Below are 16,446 nucleotides of genomic sequence, written 5' to 3' on the forward strand. Positions count from 1 at the left end.
CCCACTTCTGGACTCGACCCTGGCTTGAATAACTACCCGCTTCTGGACTTGACCCCGGATTTTTCCTGCTCCCACTTCCTCACTTGCTGTGCATTTATTGTTGTTTGCTTCGATAAACTCCTTTATTTTACCTGCATCCCTGTGTAGTCTGGTTTGCTGGCACCCTGACACCTTTCTCTGAATACATCATTCCCATTTAAAGTTCTTAGCAGACAGATGCATGAACCAGGACAGGATGACTTCATAAAGAAATGTAAAGCCGAGAGATGTTCTAATAATGTTCAGCATTGCTCATCCAGGGTTCCATGGAACTCCAGTGTTCATCCAGAAGTTGGTAGAGAGATTGACCTTCAACCTTATGGTGCCTGCAAAGTTCCATTGCTAACGCCATTGGCCACAGCCAGCAGTTTGACACCAGTGATTTTTTGTTTAGTATGATCATTCTTCCCACTGACCCCCGATGTAAAGAGTATCCATGGCCACCAACGAAAGGGGCATTATTTCCATTGACCACCAAGGTAAAGGGTAATCTTTCCACTGACCACCAATGTAAATATTATTTTTTCAACTGACCACCAATATAAAGGGTATTCTTCCCACTGACCACCAACAAAAGGGGCATTCTTTCCATAGACCACCAAGGTAAAGGGCAATCTTTCCACTGACAGCCAATAAAAATGCTATTCTTTCAAATGACCACCAATATAAAAGGTTCTCTTCCCACTGGCCACCAATGTAAGAAGCATTCTTTCCACTGGCCACAAATGTAAAGACAGTCTTCCCACTGACCATGAATAAAAAGGGAATTCTTCCCACTGACCACCAATGTAAATGTTATTCTTCCCACTGACCACCAATGTAAGAGACCTTCTTTCTACTGATCAACAATGTAAAAGGGTATTCCTCCTACTGAGCACCAATGTAAAAGGTATTCTTTCCACTGAACACCAATATAGGGAGCATTCTTCTAACTGACTGCCAATGTAAGCAGCATTCTTCTCACTGACCATAATTCACATTCTAACTCTCACTGACCATAAAAGCAGGGGGTAATCTCTCTTACTGACCTTATAGTAGGGGTGCCTTTCACCCACTAAAGACCAATGTAAGGACTCACCTCTACTACTAACCCCCAATGAAAAGGATATTCTTCCCAATGACCACCAATGTAAGGGGCATTCTTCTACTGAACACTAATGTAATAAACATTCTTTTCACTGCCCACCAATGTAAGCAGCATTCTTTTCACTAAACATTGGGGCCAAAAAGGGCATTCTAACTCTCACTGACCATAGAAGTAAGGAGGAATCTTGCTCACTGACCATACTGTAAGGGTGTCTTTCACCCGCTGACCACCATAGAAAGGGGACCCAGTTTAAGCATGGCACTTTTAAGTAGAGTAGCATTTATTCCTGTTTCTCATGTAACCCCAATGCAATAAAAAAAAAATGATCTTCAGAAATTCTTCAATTGTTCTTATGAATAGACTGAAGCCTGCATGGACACCATGAGGATGGTTCCATGACCACCGCTGGATGGAATTGCATTGTGTGGATTGCTGGCGGTTGTCTGAATCCCATTTCCTACTTCAAGTGCAAACAGTACTGGGGGAAATTTGTCCAGCAATCAAGGCAATGATGCAAAACTGCCCCCCCCCCCCCACACACACACACACACACACTGCTACTGCATGCCATAGAATGTTTGTGTATCGCCATGCATCTAATCTTTGCCACCTTGCTCCGTAGCACCCAGGGAAGCTGCCCCTCCTGCCAACCCCTTGTCCTGGCCCTGGGTCCAAAATCTATGGAGTCCCATGTGTGTATGTGAGCTGTAAACTGCAGAACAACAACTAGAGAGAGGTAAATACACATTTCCCTGGATATAAACATGGTAAAAGATGGAAATTGTTTAACATTAAGGCAATATTTGACATATATGACCTGCACAGCCTGTATGAAGCTGTTCTGGATCCACATGGTGCAGCAATGAACTCACTAGGACATGTGGTTCCACAACGGCTATGGGAGGGCGATTCTCCCCTGCAGATAGAGATAATATATGGAACAAAATACTGTACCAAGCGACATGGGTTGCGAGCTATGGCCGGCCAGAGAAAGAAGCACTGTGTGAGAGAAACAGCAGACAGACGGGATGAGTTAGACAAGTAATGAGTGCAGAGACAGTGACAGACAGGGAGGAGGTGACAGCATGCTGGGAAGAGAGCAGTCACAGAAATCAGGAGCACTATGCATATCAGAACATACATCGTTTATATACTAATCTGCATTAAATGCACAGAAATTGTTGCATCAGAAACGTCTTATGTAGCTACTGTGTACGGTGGAAACAGAATCACTTTTTATCATCTGTTTTTACGCCACATCTGGACAACTTCAAGAATGACAGTTTGGTTTTTTAAACCGTATTTCCGCTTATGCAGCCAAACTGGGATAACATCTACTTTATATTTTATTACATGTTCCCATTGACATAGCATAACTTAAAAAGGTTTCAAAAGTTGCTGGTTACCTTTTTTATAATGAATTCTTTCTTTATTCAATAAAAATATCAAGGATCGGGGGAGGTCGACCAGCTCATGGGTTGACCTGGAGCAGGTTCCTTACCCCATGGTAGGGTAGGGAAAAGGGTGTATGTAAGCACAGGGGATGAAAGAGGTTTTACCTTAACACTAATCCTCATACAAACCCTCCATTTAACCCTAACAGTTATCCTCCCTAACCTTACCCAAACACTTTCTGAACCCCAAACTCTAACCCTAATACTATTCCTATCCCACCCTGTAATCTAACACTATCCTTCATATTACCTTTCTTGTAACCCTAACACTGACCCTCCCTGTAAACCTCAAGCACTATAAAACTTGCTATAACCTTCATACTAACAATAGCTGTAAATTGCAGCCTCATACTTAATCTTCGTTTACCCGAACAGTAACCTTCCCAATAACACTAGCCCTCCCTTTGACATTATGTGCTCATTTGCACTTGTGGTACACTCTGAAGATAGATCTGTGGTGAATCATTTTTCAAAAGGCATTTGACAGGCGGTAAGGAGGTGTTATGTCACCACCTCACCACCTGTTTTAACCCCTTAAAAACCTGCACTTTTGAGCCACAACTATGCACTACATACAGTTGTGAGATGGTTGCAGTGCAGTCAATTCATCTTTGCTGAACTGCAATGTAAAGCATTGTGGCTGTGGCATCTGTATGCCCCCCTATCTGTTGCCTTTGCTGTTGTGTGTTTAGCTGTGTGTATAGTATATGTGTGTGTATATTATACTACGTGAAGAGGTGTGTGTATAGTATATGTGTAGAGGTGTGTGTGTGTGTATATAGTATACTATGTGTATAGGTGTGTGTGTATAGTATATGTGTATAGCTGTGTGTGTGTTTCTGTGTGTGTATAGGTGTGTGTGTGTGTGTGTGTGTGTATAGTATACTATGTGAATAGGTGTGTGTGTATAGTATATGTGTAGAGGTGTGTGTGTATAGTATATGTTTATAGGTGTGTATAGGTGTATGTATAGTATATGTGTATAAGTGTGTGTATATTATACTATGTGTATAGGTGTGTGTATATAGTATATGTGTAGAGGTGTGTGTGTATAGTATATATGTAGAGATGTGTATAGGTGTGTGTGTATATAGTATATGTGTATAGGTGTTTTTATAGTATACTGTGTGTATTGGTGTGTGTGTATAGTATATGTGTATGGCTGTGTGTGTGTGTGTGTGTGTGTATAGGTGTGTGTGTGTGTGTGTGTGTATAGTATACTATGTGTATAGTATATGTGTAGAGGTGCGTGTTTATAGTAGGCGTGTATAGGTGTGTGTATAGTATATGTGTTTAGGTGTGTGTATAGTATACTATGTGTATTCTATGTGTGTGTATAGTATATATGTATAGGTGTGTGTATAGTATATGTGTAGAGTATACTATGTGTAAAGGTGTGTGTGTGGGACTGCCGCAGTGGATCTGCTGTGCTAAGCCAAGAAGGACAATTGTGGAGGGTGCAGTGGGTGGCACATAACCACAGATTTTTGCATGACTTTAGTGAATAAGTCTAATGGAAAAGGGGCATCCCAAGCTGAGAAGTAAAACAACCGATCATACCTTCCTCTCAATGCTGTCTTCTCCATCTGTGGAGCTGACGCTGTCCCGTAACCGCGTTCTGGATGGTTTTTGTCTTTTGCTCTTGACAATCAAGTGAGCGCGAGTTTTCTGAGCCTTAGAATCCAGTCTCTCTGTTTCTGGCACTGCTTCATTGAAGTCTGCAAGAGAAGTCATTAATTACAAAACCAATTTAATTTTGAGACAAGCTCAGCCTTAACACAATTACACATTTAAAATCTCAAGGCCTTACTTTTGAAAGTGACAGTCATTTTCAAAAGTAAGGCCTTGAGATTCAGGGGTCCCGAGCATTTTTGGCTCTGTTTCAGTTCCGAATTCAGGCCTGATTCGTCCCCAAAATGGAGAGCAGGGACACACTGGACCCCTGCTGTGAGCCACATCCGCAATCAGTCTGAACTCACACTTAAAGGACCATATAGTCTAAATGGACAACTATACTTTGTGGGAGTTTGTACTTAAAAATCCCCTCACCTCCCTTGTATTAGCCAGCAAAGTAAAACATTATATATATATATATATATATATATATATATATATATATATATATATATACATACATACATACATATACATACATACAGTATCAAAAAAAGTGAGTACATCCCTAAGTGAAAATGTCCAAATTGGGCCCAATTAGCCATTTTCCCTCCCCAGTGTCATGTGACTCGTTAGTGTTACAAGGTCTAGCACTGCCCCCACAAGGACTGCTTGATATTCTCTCTGTGGGTTGCCCCTGGTTACCAGCACACGACCATAAACAAAGACAATTCCTTAATTCTCCTTGGCTCACACTCCAATAATCAGTCCAGGGGTATTTGGTTGTTTTTGTGGTTTATTGTAAAATGGGGGATAGGAGAAGGAAATAGTGGGATACTCCAACTTTAACTATTCACAGTGATTGAGGACTCCTTTCTTATTTTCTCTGCTTTACTAAAGATTTGGAACAGCCAGGCTGTTGATTCATCCTGCCACTTTGGATGAATGTAGATTAAGCCTCTCTTCCTTAAGATGACTTGGTGAACTGCTAGTTCTCTTCAGGACACTCTCCCTAGTATCCCTAGTATCCTCTCCCGTCCACTGACTGTTCTACTAGCAGGGGTGGCCCCCATCAGGTCAGGCCCCTTGACACGAGTCCCTGTACTCATGATACTGTAGTCCCAGGGTCTCCAGTGTCTCCCCTCTCAGTCAGCTTTCCTGGACCTCTGGGTTCAGCTCCTCTCCACCACTCCTCTGGCCTTCAGGATGACTTCCTGCGACCGCATGGCACCTCTACAGAGGAGGAAGCAGCCGCCCCCTCCCTCCGGTAATCCGTTCTCCAGCCAAAGACCCCGCAGCACATGTGCTTCTGGCTTTTATACAGTATCCCAGAATGCACTGAGGTGACCTCTGCCAATCACCAGGACTGTATCAAAAGCCTATGCACCCATTCGTCAGGTTTATTTCCCACTGTCCAACATGCCTCCCTATTGGACCATTGTGAAACACTCTCTAGACTGAATGAATCACATGCTGAGCACAATGAGCAGACCTCACTAACAGATCCTGTTTCTGGTAGGCAGAAAGCAATATAGATTTACCTGCAGACCCTCTGCCAGGCAGACAGAGCTCAAAACTATATTCTCTCACTAGCACCTACCTAGGAGGGTGCTACAAAGGTCTCAGGTGTGAATGAGGAGCAGGTGTGTTAAATTTGGTGTTATCGTTCTCACACATACTGGTCACAACATGGCATCTCATGGTAAAGAACTCTCTGAGGATCTGAAAAAAAGAATAGGTGATGGACTGGCCAAGTGATGGATTGGCCAAGGTGATGCCCTGGCCAAGCATGTCTCCAGATCTAAACCCTATTGGGCATCTGTGGGGCATCCTCAAACCAGAAGGTGGAGGAGTGCAAGGTCTCTAACATCCACCAGCCCCGTGATGTCATCATGGAGGAGTAGAAGATGACTCCAGTGACAACCTGTGAAGCTCTGGTGAACTCCATGCCCAAGAGGGTTAAGGCAGTGCTGGAAAATAATGGTGGCCACACAAAATGTTGACACTTTTGGCCGAATTAGGGGTATACTTACTTTTGTTGCCAACAGTTTAGACATTAATGGCTGTGTAGTGTATTGAGTTATTTTGAGTGGACAGCTGTCAGGCTTATTGAGTAAATAAAGGAAAAATTTAATTTTGGCATAGTCATATATAGATATTCTATTTTACATAGAAATGTTGAGCAGTGGCATCCATGTTGTAGAAGGTCACTAAAAGTTCAAACCTCCTTTTAGGAAAAGTGCCCATTCAACAGGTTTATACAGACATGCTGTGTTGACCTAAGGTAATAAATAAATAGTCTGTTGACTTTCCTTAGATATAAGTCTAAGACGCTATACCAAGGTATCTTATCTGTGTGTGGGACCATAAAACACTGGTTAAATATTCTGTGTTTAAACACATGCAAAAATAAGATTTAAAGATATATTATAATCTTATATGTAACATAATATTAACAATGAAATATATATATAACTAACATACATAGATATGTAGAAAACCGTTATATATTATAATTGTTTAATTCTTGATAACTGATATTGATGACTCATCTCTGTATATCAAGAGAGGCTTCAGTAAACATTTGTAAATTGTAAGTTGTAGAAAGCATCATAAAACTTTTTAGCCTTGCCAGAAGTCTCGTCTAGAAGGTCGGGGATTATAGGCTCTTTGCCAATATAAGGTGCAAAGTTTATTTGAAGATAAATAATGCTGTAATATTCTGTGTACTGAAGCTAAGAGCAATGCAATATTGCCATCTCTGGTGACTGACTGCTACTAATTGAAGTCTTAGGTTAAAAAGTAATTTTCAATATATATATAGATATATTAAATAGGATATGTTAAATATTATGGTGCTACCAGATTTAATCTTTATTCAGATACCTGGTGGATATTAAATGGACATGTAATAGATGAGAGCATGGATAAATTATTGTGTTGTTTTATGATACTCTTAAATATGGAGATATCATCATTTAGATTTAATATATCCATATACTGGTTGACCAAGAGGTGTCACCCAATGACATCACCAGTTAATGGATAAGTTATCCCAACCAATGGGGGTAATGTCACTCCTTCTGGGTTTAACTTATGGAAATTTTAATAGTCCTTTGTTCCATAGTCCTATACCATATAAAAGGCAAACCCAGATGAGAGAGGGACACACATCACATATTACATTTGCCCAGCATACATCACACATACAACACACACGCTACTACAGCCATGCATAGACTCATCTACACAGACTCCATTTTGCTCCATCATGTATCTGAAACTTTGAGGGACGCCAAACGAAACTCCTCCCTAATTGACCGCCATCTTGGAAAGGCAGCCATCTTAAGGACTCTGGTAACGACCATTTTAAGCTAGCAGCCATTTTAAATATGGTAAATATTCCTTGCTAATTATTTGATTATTATTCAATATTGTTTATGTACTTCCTTCTATGTTTTACATTTAAAGCTAAAGGGTAACAAGAGTACAATCCCAGCCGTATAAACCATATGTAGCTTTTTCACTAAAAAGCTGATTTTTGTTTCTATAACATTTTTTATGAATATCAGATTTAGCGCATATTGGCGTATTAGTCTGACGTTTTGCATAGCCTATTCTCGCTTCATCTGCAGTGGAGTGACTATCAGCCTGTGCATTGCGCAGACAATTGTGGTCTGATTATATAGAACATTCATTTATGGTTTATACTATACCTGGAGAAAATGTAATATTGCTTTATTTTCATTTTCATTATTGAGCTACAAATCACATTGCATTTATTGTTTGAAGTTCGTATTTTTGTAAATTTATCTTTTTGTGTCATCTCAAGTTTGATCATTTATTGTGATTACATGTCTGGTGAATAAATATTCTTATATATATTCCATACTGTAGACTGTTTTCACTAAAATTGGTATATGCTTTTAAAAAGAAATTAATCAATAAAAAGAATTCGCTACATATTGATTTGTGGAAATAAGTGGAGATTCTCCTTTCGCACAGATCTTTGCTTATTGACATAAATAGACACTGTTATATTCAGAGCAGTATAAACATTCTGACATAATGGAGGCGGCCCAGCGAGATATTATTAATTTCTGACATAATGGAGGCGGCCCAGCGAGATATTATTAATTTATTATTAATTCTGACACAGCAAATTTACACTGTTATACAAGCTGTACACTCACTACTTTACATAGTAGCAGTGTATTTTCTTCAGTGTTGTCACATGAAAAAATATAATAAAATATTTGTACTCACTTTTGTGAGATACTATATATACGCTATCTCTCTCTCTCTCTCTATATATATATATATATATAATTTTTATTTGTCTGCTTTAGCTCTATGTTTGACTCCAGACTGGATCGTTTTTTTTTTTTCTTTTTGTAACATGTCTGCTGTTTATTCCGTGCAATTACAATTAGGCCCTGCTTACACCTGAGCATTTTTCAGCTTGTAAAATACTCAGCTCTGAAGTTCCAAAACACCCAACAAGCAAAAAATGTCATGGCACCTGTTCACATCTGAGCGTTCTGTTCAAAGTAAATGAGCTCCTTTTTGGCAGATTACAAGCATTTTTGGCCCCATTGAATTTTATAGAAATGCCTGACTTGAGCAGAAAAATGCTCGTAAAACGCTTGTAAAACGCTCAAATAGCAGCTCCCCGCACCTAATTTCCTCTCCCTCTCCTCCCCCTAGTGCTGTCTTTTGGCTAAACAAAAATGCCTGAAGCTGAAAAACGCTTGTATTACACTTCCAAAACGCTTTAAAAAAGCTTGTAAAAAGCTGCAAAAAAATAAATAAAAAAAGCTTAAAAAAAAACGCCAGAAAGAAGCCAGTCGATTGATACACTCAGGTGTGAATGGAGTTTAAATAATAATAAAAAAATATATATATATTTTTGTTTGAATGCATTGAAAATCTTTTCTGAAAACTGGAAGAGGAGTCGGTCCAATTTTGAGCCTTCTTATATATACTCAAAATCCATTTAATAGGTTTTTATTGTTCCTCTGTGTTTGCGTTCAGAAGCTTCAACATCTCTGTTTATCCTGGTGACAACTTGTAGTGTAGGAAACACTCGGGCCTCATTCACATGTGCATTTAGAGGCAGCCTAGGAATTCTTGTGGGAGACTCAGTGGGGTTTTTGTGAACATCTGCGGACAGGAAGCCCCATACAAAGCAATGAGAAACTGACAATGTCTGCAGCCATTCACATCTAATCAGACATGCATTGATTATCTGTGGATGACTGGCCCTAGATGCAGCATGTTGGTGTTGTCACCCAGGAACAGGACGTGTGTTATGATCACCAGGTAAACATAAAAAAAATAAAACTGACACAAGAAAGCAAATTTAGCCACCACATCTAAGGACTGGTAAGCTTTAATATATTAAACTATGGTTCATGGGTGGATTTATAAAAACTCTGCATACATATTCATCCTCTGGGGTCCATGCCAAGCATGTACCGTCGTACAGTTGTTCCGTGAGAATGGGGGGAAAATAAATGTTATTGGGCTATTTTCTCTCCAGGTTATTTGTTGTTCTTCATAAAGAATAGAGTGAATCAGGAAAGTACCAAATTATTGACACTAGATCAGCCTTTCTCAAATGTTTCACCCCAGTGGAATCCCTATAATAACTTTCAGGTATTGGGGAACCCTTACTAAAACCATTAGGAATCAATGTGGAAATGCCCCTTACATTGGTGGTCAGTAGGAAGATTGCCCTACTTATGGTATTGGTTAGAATGCCAGCCTTACATAAAGTTAAAAAGATGCTGCTGGTTTTGCCAAGTAGCATTGGCTGTGAAAGTATGCAGCACTATCTTATGGGAGTCCAATCAGTCACAGCTCAAGGAACCCCTAGCACCCTCTGGAGGAACCTTAGTTGAGATCAGCTGCACCAGATGAAGCTGATGATCATAGTAAATATGTAAATATGTTTTTTTCCCTAAAAACATTATCTCCATCTAGTGCCCAAAACGCAGTATTTTTCTGTTTCACTCTATTCTGTTTGAGGTTTACACTTTTAGGGTTGTAATCAATATGTGCAAAAAGAGATCACACAAATACTTATAAGTATAACATTTATTAAAAGTAATGACATATGCTAATATTAGAAAATATAACAAGGATACTTAACTAAAGATGCTGTTTTGCCACGGAGTCCCACCCGCTTTTCATACGGCGTGGCACAAGTGATTACAAATACATGCATGATTGCAAGCCCTGATACGAGATTTTGGCAGTGGTATTATACTTGACTTGCATTGGACTTGAATGTAAGGAAATGTCAGAGACTGGTTTGCAGAAGAACTAGCACATCTGCTAATGCCCAATGGAAACACAGATTGGCACATAGGAATTATGCACATGGCTGCGTGTGGCTGTGAAGGCTAATATGCAATTGTGCACATTGCATGCGTGACAAATTCTGGTGCCCAGTGGCCTATGTAAAGCCAGCAGCATGAGCCACTAGTTGCTGGATGATCTTCAGCTCCCCCATATGTTCCTGAGTTCCTGTTCCTGTTTATTTTTTAAATTTCTATTACCGACCTGGCTTGTCTTTGACCTGTCTTGTCTCCATTCCTGGCTTTGACCCTTGGCTTGTTCCATTAACTCTGCTCCTGTCTGCTGACCCATGTATGACCTCTGGCTTGCTCTTCTTGACACCGATGCTGCCTGAATACCAGTGTATGACCCTGGCTTACTCCTGACCTTGCTTGCTGCTGATATTCCATGTATAACTACTGGCCTGGCTCCTGACCCTGCTCCTGGCTCCCCCTTCTACCAAGTCTCATCTGGTACATCTGAGGGATTCCTGCCTAGCAGTACATCCTGCTCATCCAGCCGCCATCCAGCAGACACCTCATCACTCAGCCTGTCACAGATGACAATCCCTGCTTCTTTGAGAATGGCACTCCTTGTCACCACATTCAGGGAGCCCTTTTAGCACTTCGACCTCTGACCAGGTACGTGACAGAAAATGGCCAATCGTAAAGAAGAAAGTGGGCTTAGTCACATCCTGGTCAGTTAATAATAATATTCCTTTAGTATGAGGTCAGCTAAGGTAAAGTCATACTTTTGTTCTTATATGACCCCTTGACCAAGATTTGGAGGTTTAGAATTCGTTAGTGAGCCACAATATTAATAAGGAAATATGAAACTTCCCCATCAAGAACATTTGATCTGGAAAGAAAATAGCCTACTAACATTCACACAGAACGAATGTATGAGCAGTTTCACATGATAAATAGCTCTGTGAATTGTTTATAAATACACCCCTTTTTTTCGACCTGTAAATTGTTCAAGCACATTGGTGTAAGATAAAATGTTATTTATATAGGTAATTATTGCATCGCTTTTCCTTTTACAGTCAATAAAATGTATCTGGAAATCAGGCAAAGGATATCTGGAAGCATCAGGGTCCTTAAAAAACAGCACGCCCATTTTACACTTTCTAATCTATTGACAAAGCAAAGTGTTTTTTCAACTTACCAAACACGTCGTCGCCGTCTGCACTTTTCACTGCGCCTTCTGAAAACGTGTACAGAGTTAGTACATAATGGTGTAAGTAAACATAGCAGAGTTATTGCAGTTCTAAAAAATGAAATATTTTCTAAGAAGCAGCTTTAAAATCAATGCCAAGGAGTCAGGCAACAGAGATCAAAAAGGGGGCGTGAGATAGTAAGATGTACAAAAGGCAGAAGAGACAAGGAAGAGGCAGAGCTGCAAAGAGGAACAGCGGGTGAGAAAAAAAAAAAAAGAAGACATTTTAGGCCTTATGCACACTGGGCATTTTTTAACTCTCCTAGAAGCTTTCCTCCTGCCAGCAGCATTTTTTTACAGAAAAAGCAGGCGGTTGAGCTGCGGTTTTGCCACCCTCCTCCTGCCCACCTAAATACAGATATGCAGCTACTGGCTGTGGACACGCTGCGGTCAGGATGCTTTGCTTAATGACTGCAGCAAAAAAATTAAACCAATTCAAGGGATCGGGGCGACGCCACAACTGCCCTGCCACCGCGTGCAATGCACACAGTTGTGGCACGGTGGAGCAGCATTTTGGAGACTAAAGTGATACTAAAGGATGCATTTTTTTTTTAAAAAAACAACAAACATTATAGTTACCTATTCTGTGTCATGGTTTTGGACAGAGAAGCCCTGATCCTCCTCTTCTTGGGTACACTGCCGATGCTCCTGGCCCCTCTCCCCCTGCAGTGCCCCCATAGCAAGTCACTTGCTATGGGGCACTTTTGCATGATCGCTCCTAAACCGTGCTCTGTGTGTCCATTGACAAACAGAGCACGGCTGGACCCGCCCCCTCTTTTCTAGCTGTGATTAACAGCAGTGGGAGCCGATGCTGTCTCTGAGCCAATGAGGAGGGAGAGAGCGGAGAGAGAAGATACTCTTGGGCCCATTGCTGTATCAAGATCAGGCTCAGGTAAGCACTGTATAAGGGGGGAAGCTTGGGGGGGGGGGGGGCTACACACAGAAAGTTTTTTTACCTTAATGCAGTGAATGCATTAGGGTTAAACAAAATCTTCAGCCTTTACAACAGGCAGTAAAGAGGCAACATACCTCCTTCTCACCACATGCGTATCACTTTCTAGAGGGGTGGCAAAGACAGCTGCACATCTAAATGAGCCCTAAAAGTGGTATAAAAAAACAACATTTTATGAATGATGCTCTACAGCAGTCATCACCAAATGGCTATAACCGCAGTCAGCGTCAGGCCTGAGGCACTGTTCCATTCGGACTAGCTGCCATTTAGGGGCCCGCCCAGCCGCCCTCACTGCTGTCATCCTCATCAAACTGACATTAGTGGGAGGCAGGAGGCTATTATTGGAGGCAGTAAAGTTCCGGATGGAGGGCGGGAGTTCAAGGTAACTAGCAGGTGATTGATTGCTAGCATGTGAAGGAGGGGGGTGAGATATAAGGGGGAGGGGGGGATGAGGAGGAGAGGAGTGTAAAGGGGGAAGGGGTTAGGATAGGAGTGTAAAGGGGGGGCTGAGGACAGGAATGTAGATTAGGACAGGAGTGTAAAGGGGAAGAGGAGTGAGGTTAGGAATGTAAAGGAGGGGGGTGATATAAGGAGGGGTGATATTAAGGAGGGATAAGGATAGGAATGTAGAGCGGGGAGGGGGGTGACAACAGGGATGTGAGGGGAGGGGGGTGATATCAAAGGGGGGCTGAGGACATTAATGTGAAGGGAGGGCTATGATGTAAAGGGGGGTTGTGATGTGCAGGGGGGATTGAGAACACTCTTGTAATGATGGAATTGTGATGTGAAGGATCTGAGGCTAGGTTTTTAACATTCCTACCTGTGTTCTGCATGCAGGCAGCCTATTCATTTCAATGGGCTGTCTTACATGCAGAAACACACAAAAAAGAAGTCCCTGATCCTTCACAATTACGCTGCACCAAGCTGGTTTGGCGCTCACAAAAACATGCAGCGTTTGCCGACGCTTCAAGGTGCCATTAACCACTTGCCGACCGCCGCAAGTACATATACTGCGGCGGTCAGCCCCTCACAGGTGAAGTCACGTACCGGTACGTCACTAGCCTGTGAGGCTCTGGGGAGCGAGCGTGCGCCGCCAGAGGCGCGCTCCCGCTCGGTCACAGACCCCCCCCCCCACGCGTGTGCCGGAGGACCCGATGTCCGCCGGGCACTCACGATCGTCCGTGAAAGCGGGAGAAAGGCAGGCGGCTGATGTAAACAAGCCGCCTGTCATTCTCCCCTGTGTAGGAATAGTGATCATACGGTTCTACTATGTAGGACCGTTGATCACTGTTCCTACAGCTCAAGGCACAGCCAATCACAGTTAGAATCACGCCCCTAGGGACACACACAGCCCCTCCCTCTCAAATAAAGTTAACCCCTTCACTACCAGTGTAATTTTACAGTAACAGTGCATATATATTGTACTGATTACTGTAGAAATGTCACTGGTAACCCCAAAAGTGTCAAAAATGTCAGTCAAGGGTCCGATCTGTCCGCCCCAATGTCGCAGTCCCGCAAAAAAAAATCACAGATCGCCGCCATTACGCGTTAAAAAAAAACCAACAAAAATGACAATAATCTTTCCCTTTGTTAGTAAACGCGTTAACTTTGGCGCAAACCAATCAAAATACGCTTTTTGTGATTTTTTTACCAAACATATGTAGCATAAAACAAATTGGCCGAAAATGTTAAAAAATTTAGATTTTTACATTTTTTTGGGGGGAATTTCATATAAACAAATTTGAAAAATATGTTATTTTTGCAAAATTGACGCTCTTTTTTTTGTTTATAGCGCATGATCAAAAAATCACACAGGTGATCAAATACCACCAAAAGAAAGCTCTGTTTGTGGGAAAAAAAGGACGTCAAATTTGTTTAGGTACAGCGTCGCACGACCGCGCAATTGTCCGTTAAAATCACGCAGTGCCGAATCGCAAGAAAACCCCTGGTCGGAATGGGGGTAAAATCTTCCGGGGCTTAAGTGGTTAAGGATCAAACATACAATTCGGACCCATGCAGGAAGAAAACCTCCATGATTTTCACCCAAATCCTTGCTCTACAGCATGGGTCAGCAACCTAAAGCACATGTGCCCTAGTGGGCACAACAAGCTATCTCCAGTGGAACCTGGAGGATCAATAGTCGCATATCTATGAAATGTTTTGATATTTCTCATTATTAAGTTGTCAAAGCCTATTTTTTTTATGCACACATTTTAGGTCTGAAGATTAGTTAGAACCCCAAAATATTATACATTTTATGAAAACAGAGGCCCTGGAGAATTAAATGGTGGTAGTTTTTTTTTTTTTTTTTAATGTCACATGATATTAGCACAGTGGTTTATCAATCCCATATAATGTACAATTAAGCCTCGGTTTCCACTAGTGCGGCTACGAAGTCGTGCTACTTCTAGCACGACTTCGTAGCAAAAGTAAACCGCGGCTTCAGTTAGACTTGTCCCTCATATATAGAGGGAAGTCGCGCTCAAAAGTAGTACACAATTTACTTTTGAGGTCGCGGCAACTGAAGCCACGGCAATGGGTTTTGACTTGCTGTGCGACTTGACATGTGTCAAGTCGCACCGCAAGTCGCACTAGTGGAAACCGAGCCTAAGTGCTGCTTCAAAAAAGTGCAAGAATAAATAAAGTAAACAATATTACATAGAAGTGCAAGTGCAAAAATGAATAAAGTCCATTAGTGCAATATGAAGTGTCTGTGCTTGTTATTTTCTTCTGGTGCTGCCACAGTGCTTCTTCGTGCTCCCCTCCTGTAATCCCCACTCACGAGAAATAAAAATCAGGTAGGCAATGGCATATAGTGCTCCCAGAAACAAGATGTATGCAGCTATGGTTCCTCTCCTTCTCCAAACACAAATGGAGAGGTACTTCCTGGATCTAGGGATGTTTCTATTTAATTCCTCCAATCACAAGGCGCTCCTCGTGAGGAGGAGCACTATATGCCTACCTGATTCTTTTTTCTGGTGAGTGGGGATTACAGGAGGGGAGCACGAAGAAGCACTGAGGCAGCACCAGAAGAAAATAACAAGCACAGACACTTCATAGTGCACTTTATATTGCACTAATGGACTTTATTCATTTTTGCATGTGCACTTCTATGTAATATTGTTTACTTTATATATTCTTGCCCTTGCACGTTTATATAATATTGTTCATATTGTATATTGCATTGTTATTCTGAAGCAGCGCAACAATCAGCCTGTGTGTATGGCAGCTGGTCCAACAGAAGCCGGGTGTTCAGCTGACAGCATTGACCAGTGTTCTGGCGGGGGGCTGTCCCCCTGTCAAAACACAACAGCTCAGTGGGGGAGATCGCTGTACTAACATTGGATTGTTAGTACAGAGGCTACAACCAGAGCTGTCAGTTTTTTTCTCTTCATTCAAACCAATAAAACTCATGGTGTGTACTAGGTTTTACTGTCCTTCAGACTTTGGGGGGGGGGGGGGGAGATGTTATTGCCAGTGGGAGGAACACTACCTCATCATTGGTGTCATTGAGAAGAATAGTGCCCCATCATTGGTGTAAGTGGAAGGAGTAGTGTCCCATCATTGGTGTCAGTGGGAAAAATAGTACCCTATCATTGGTGTTAGTTGGAAGAATAGTACACCATCATTAGTGTCAGTAGGAGGAATAGTACTCCATCATTTTTGTCAGTGGAATGAATAGTACCCCATCATTGGTGTCAGTAGGAAGAACAGTACCCCATCATTGGTGTCAGTAGGAA

At 41.7% G+C, this 16,446-nt stretch overlaps 1 protein-coding gene across 5 annotated transcripts in view; it reads right to left on the reverse strand.

The window, feature by feature from the left end:
- Positions 1-16,446, reverse strand: part of PPP1R9A (protein phosphatase 1 regulatory subunit 9A) — a 375,255-nt gene that overhangs the window by 27,069 nt on the left and 331,740 nt on the right. For 2 of the 5 annotated variants that reach the window (XM_082259086.1, XM_082259085.1), the window contains exon 12: positions 4,141-4,298. In XM_082259086.1, the coding sequence (XP_082115212.1) occupies positions 4,141-4,298 (158 nt within the window). Of the gene's footprint in view, positions 1-2,080; positions 2,126-4,140; positions 4,299-11,703; positions 11,743-16,446 lie in introns of all 5 variants that reach the window. The other 3 variants (XM_082259082.1, XM_082259083.1, XM_082259084.1) reach the window with 3 other exon arrangements.

This window comes from Pelophylax lessonae, assembly GCF_965119305.1.
Source record: "Pelophylax lessonae genome assembly, chromosome: 5".
NCBI lineage: Eukaryota > Metazoa > Chordata > Amphibia > Anura > Ranidae > Pelophylax > Pelophylax lessonae.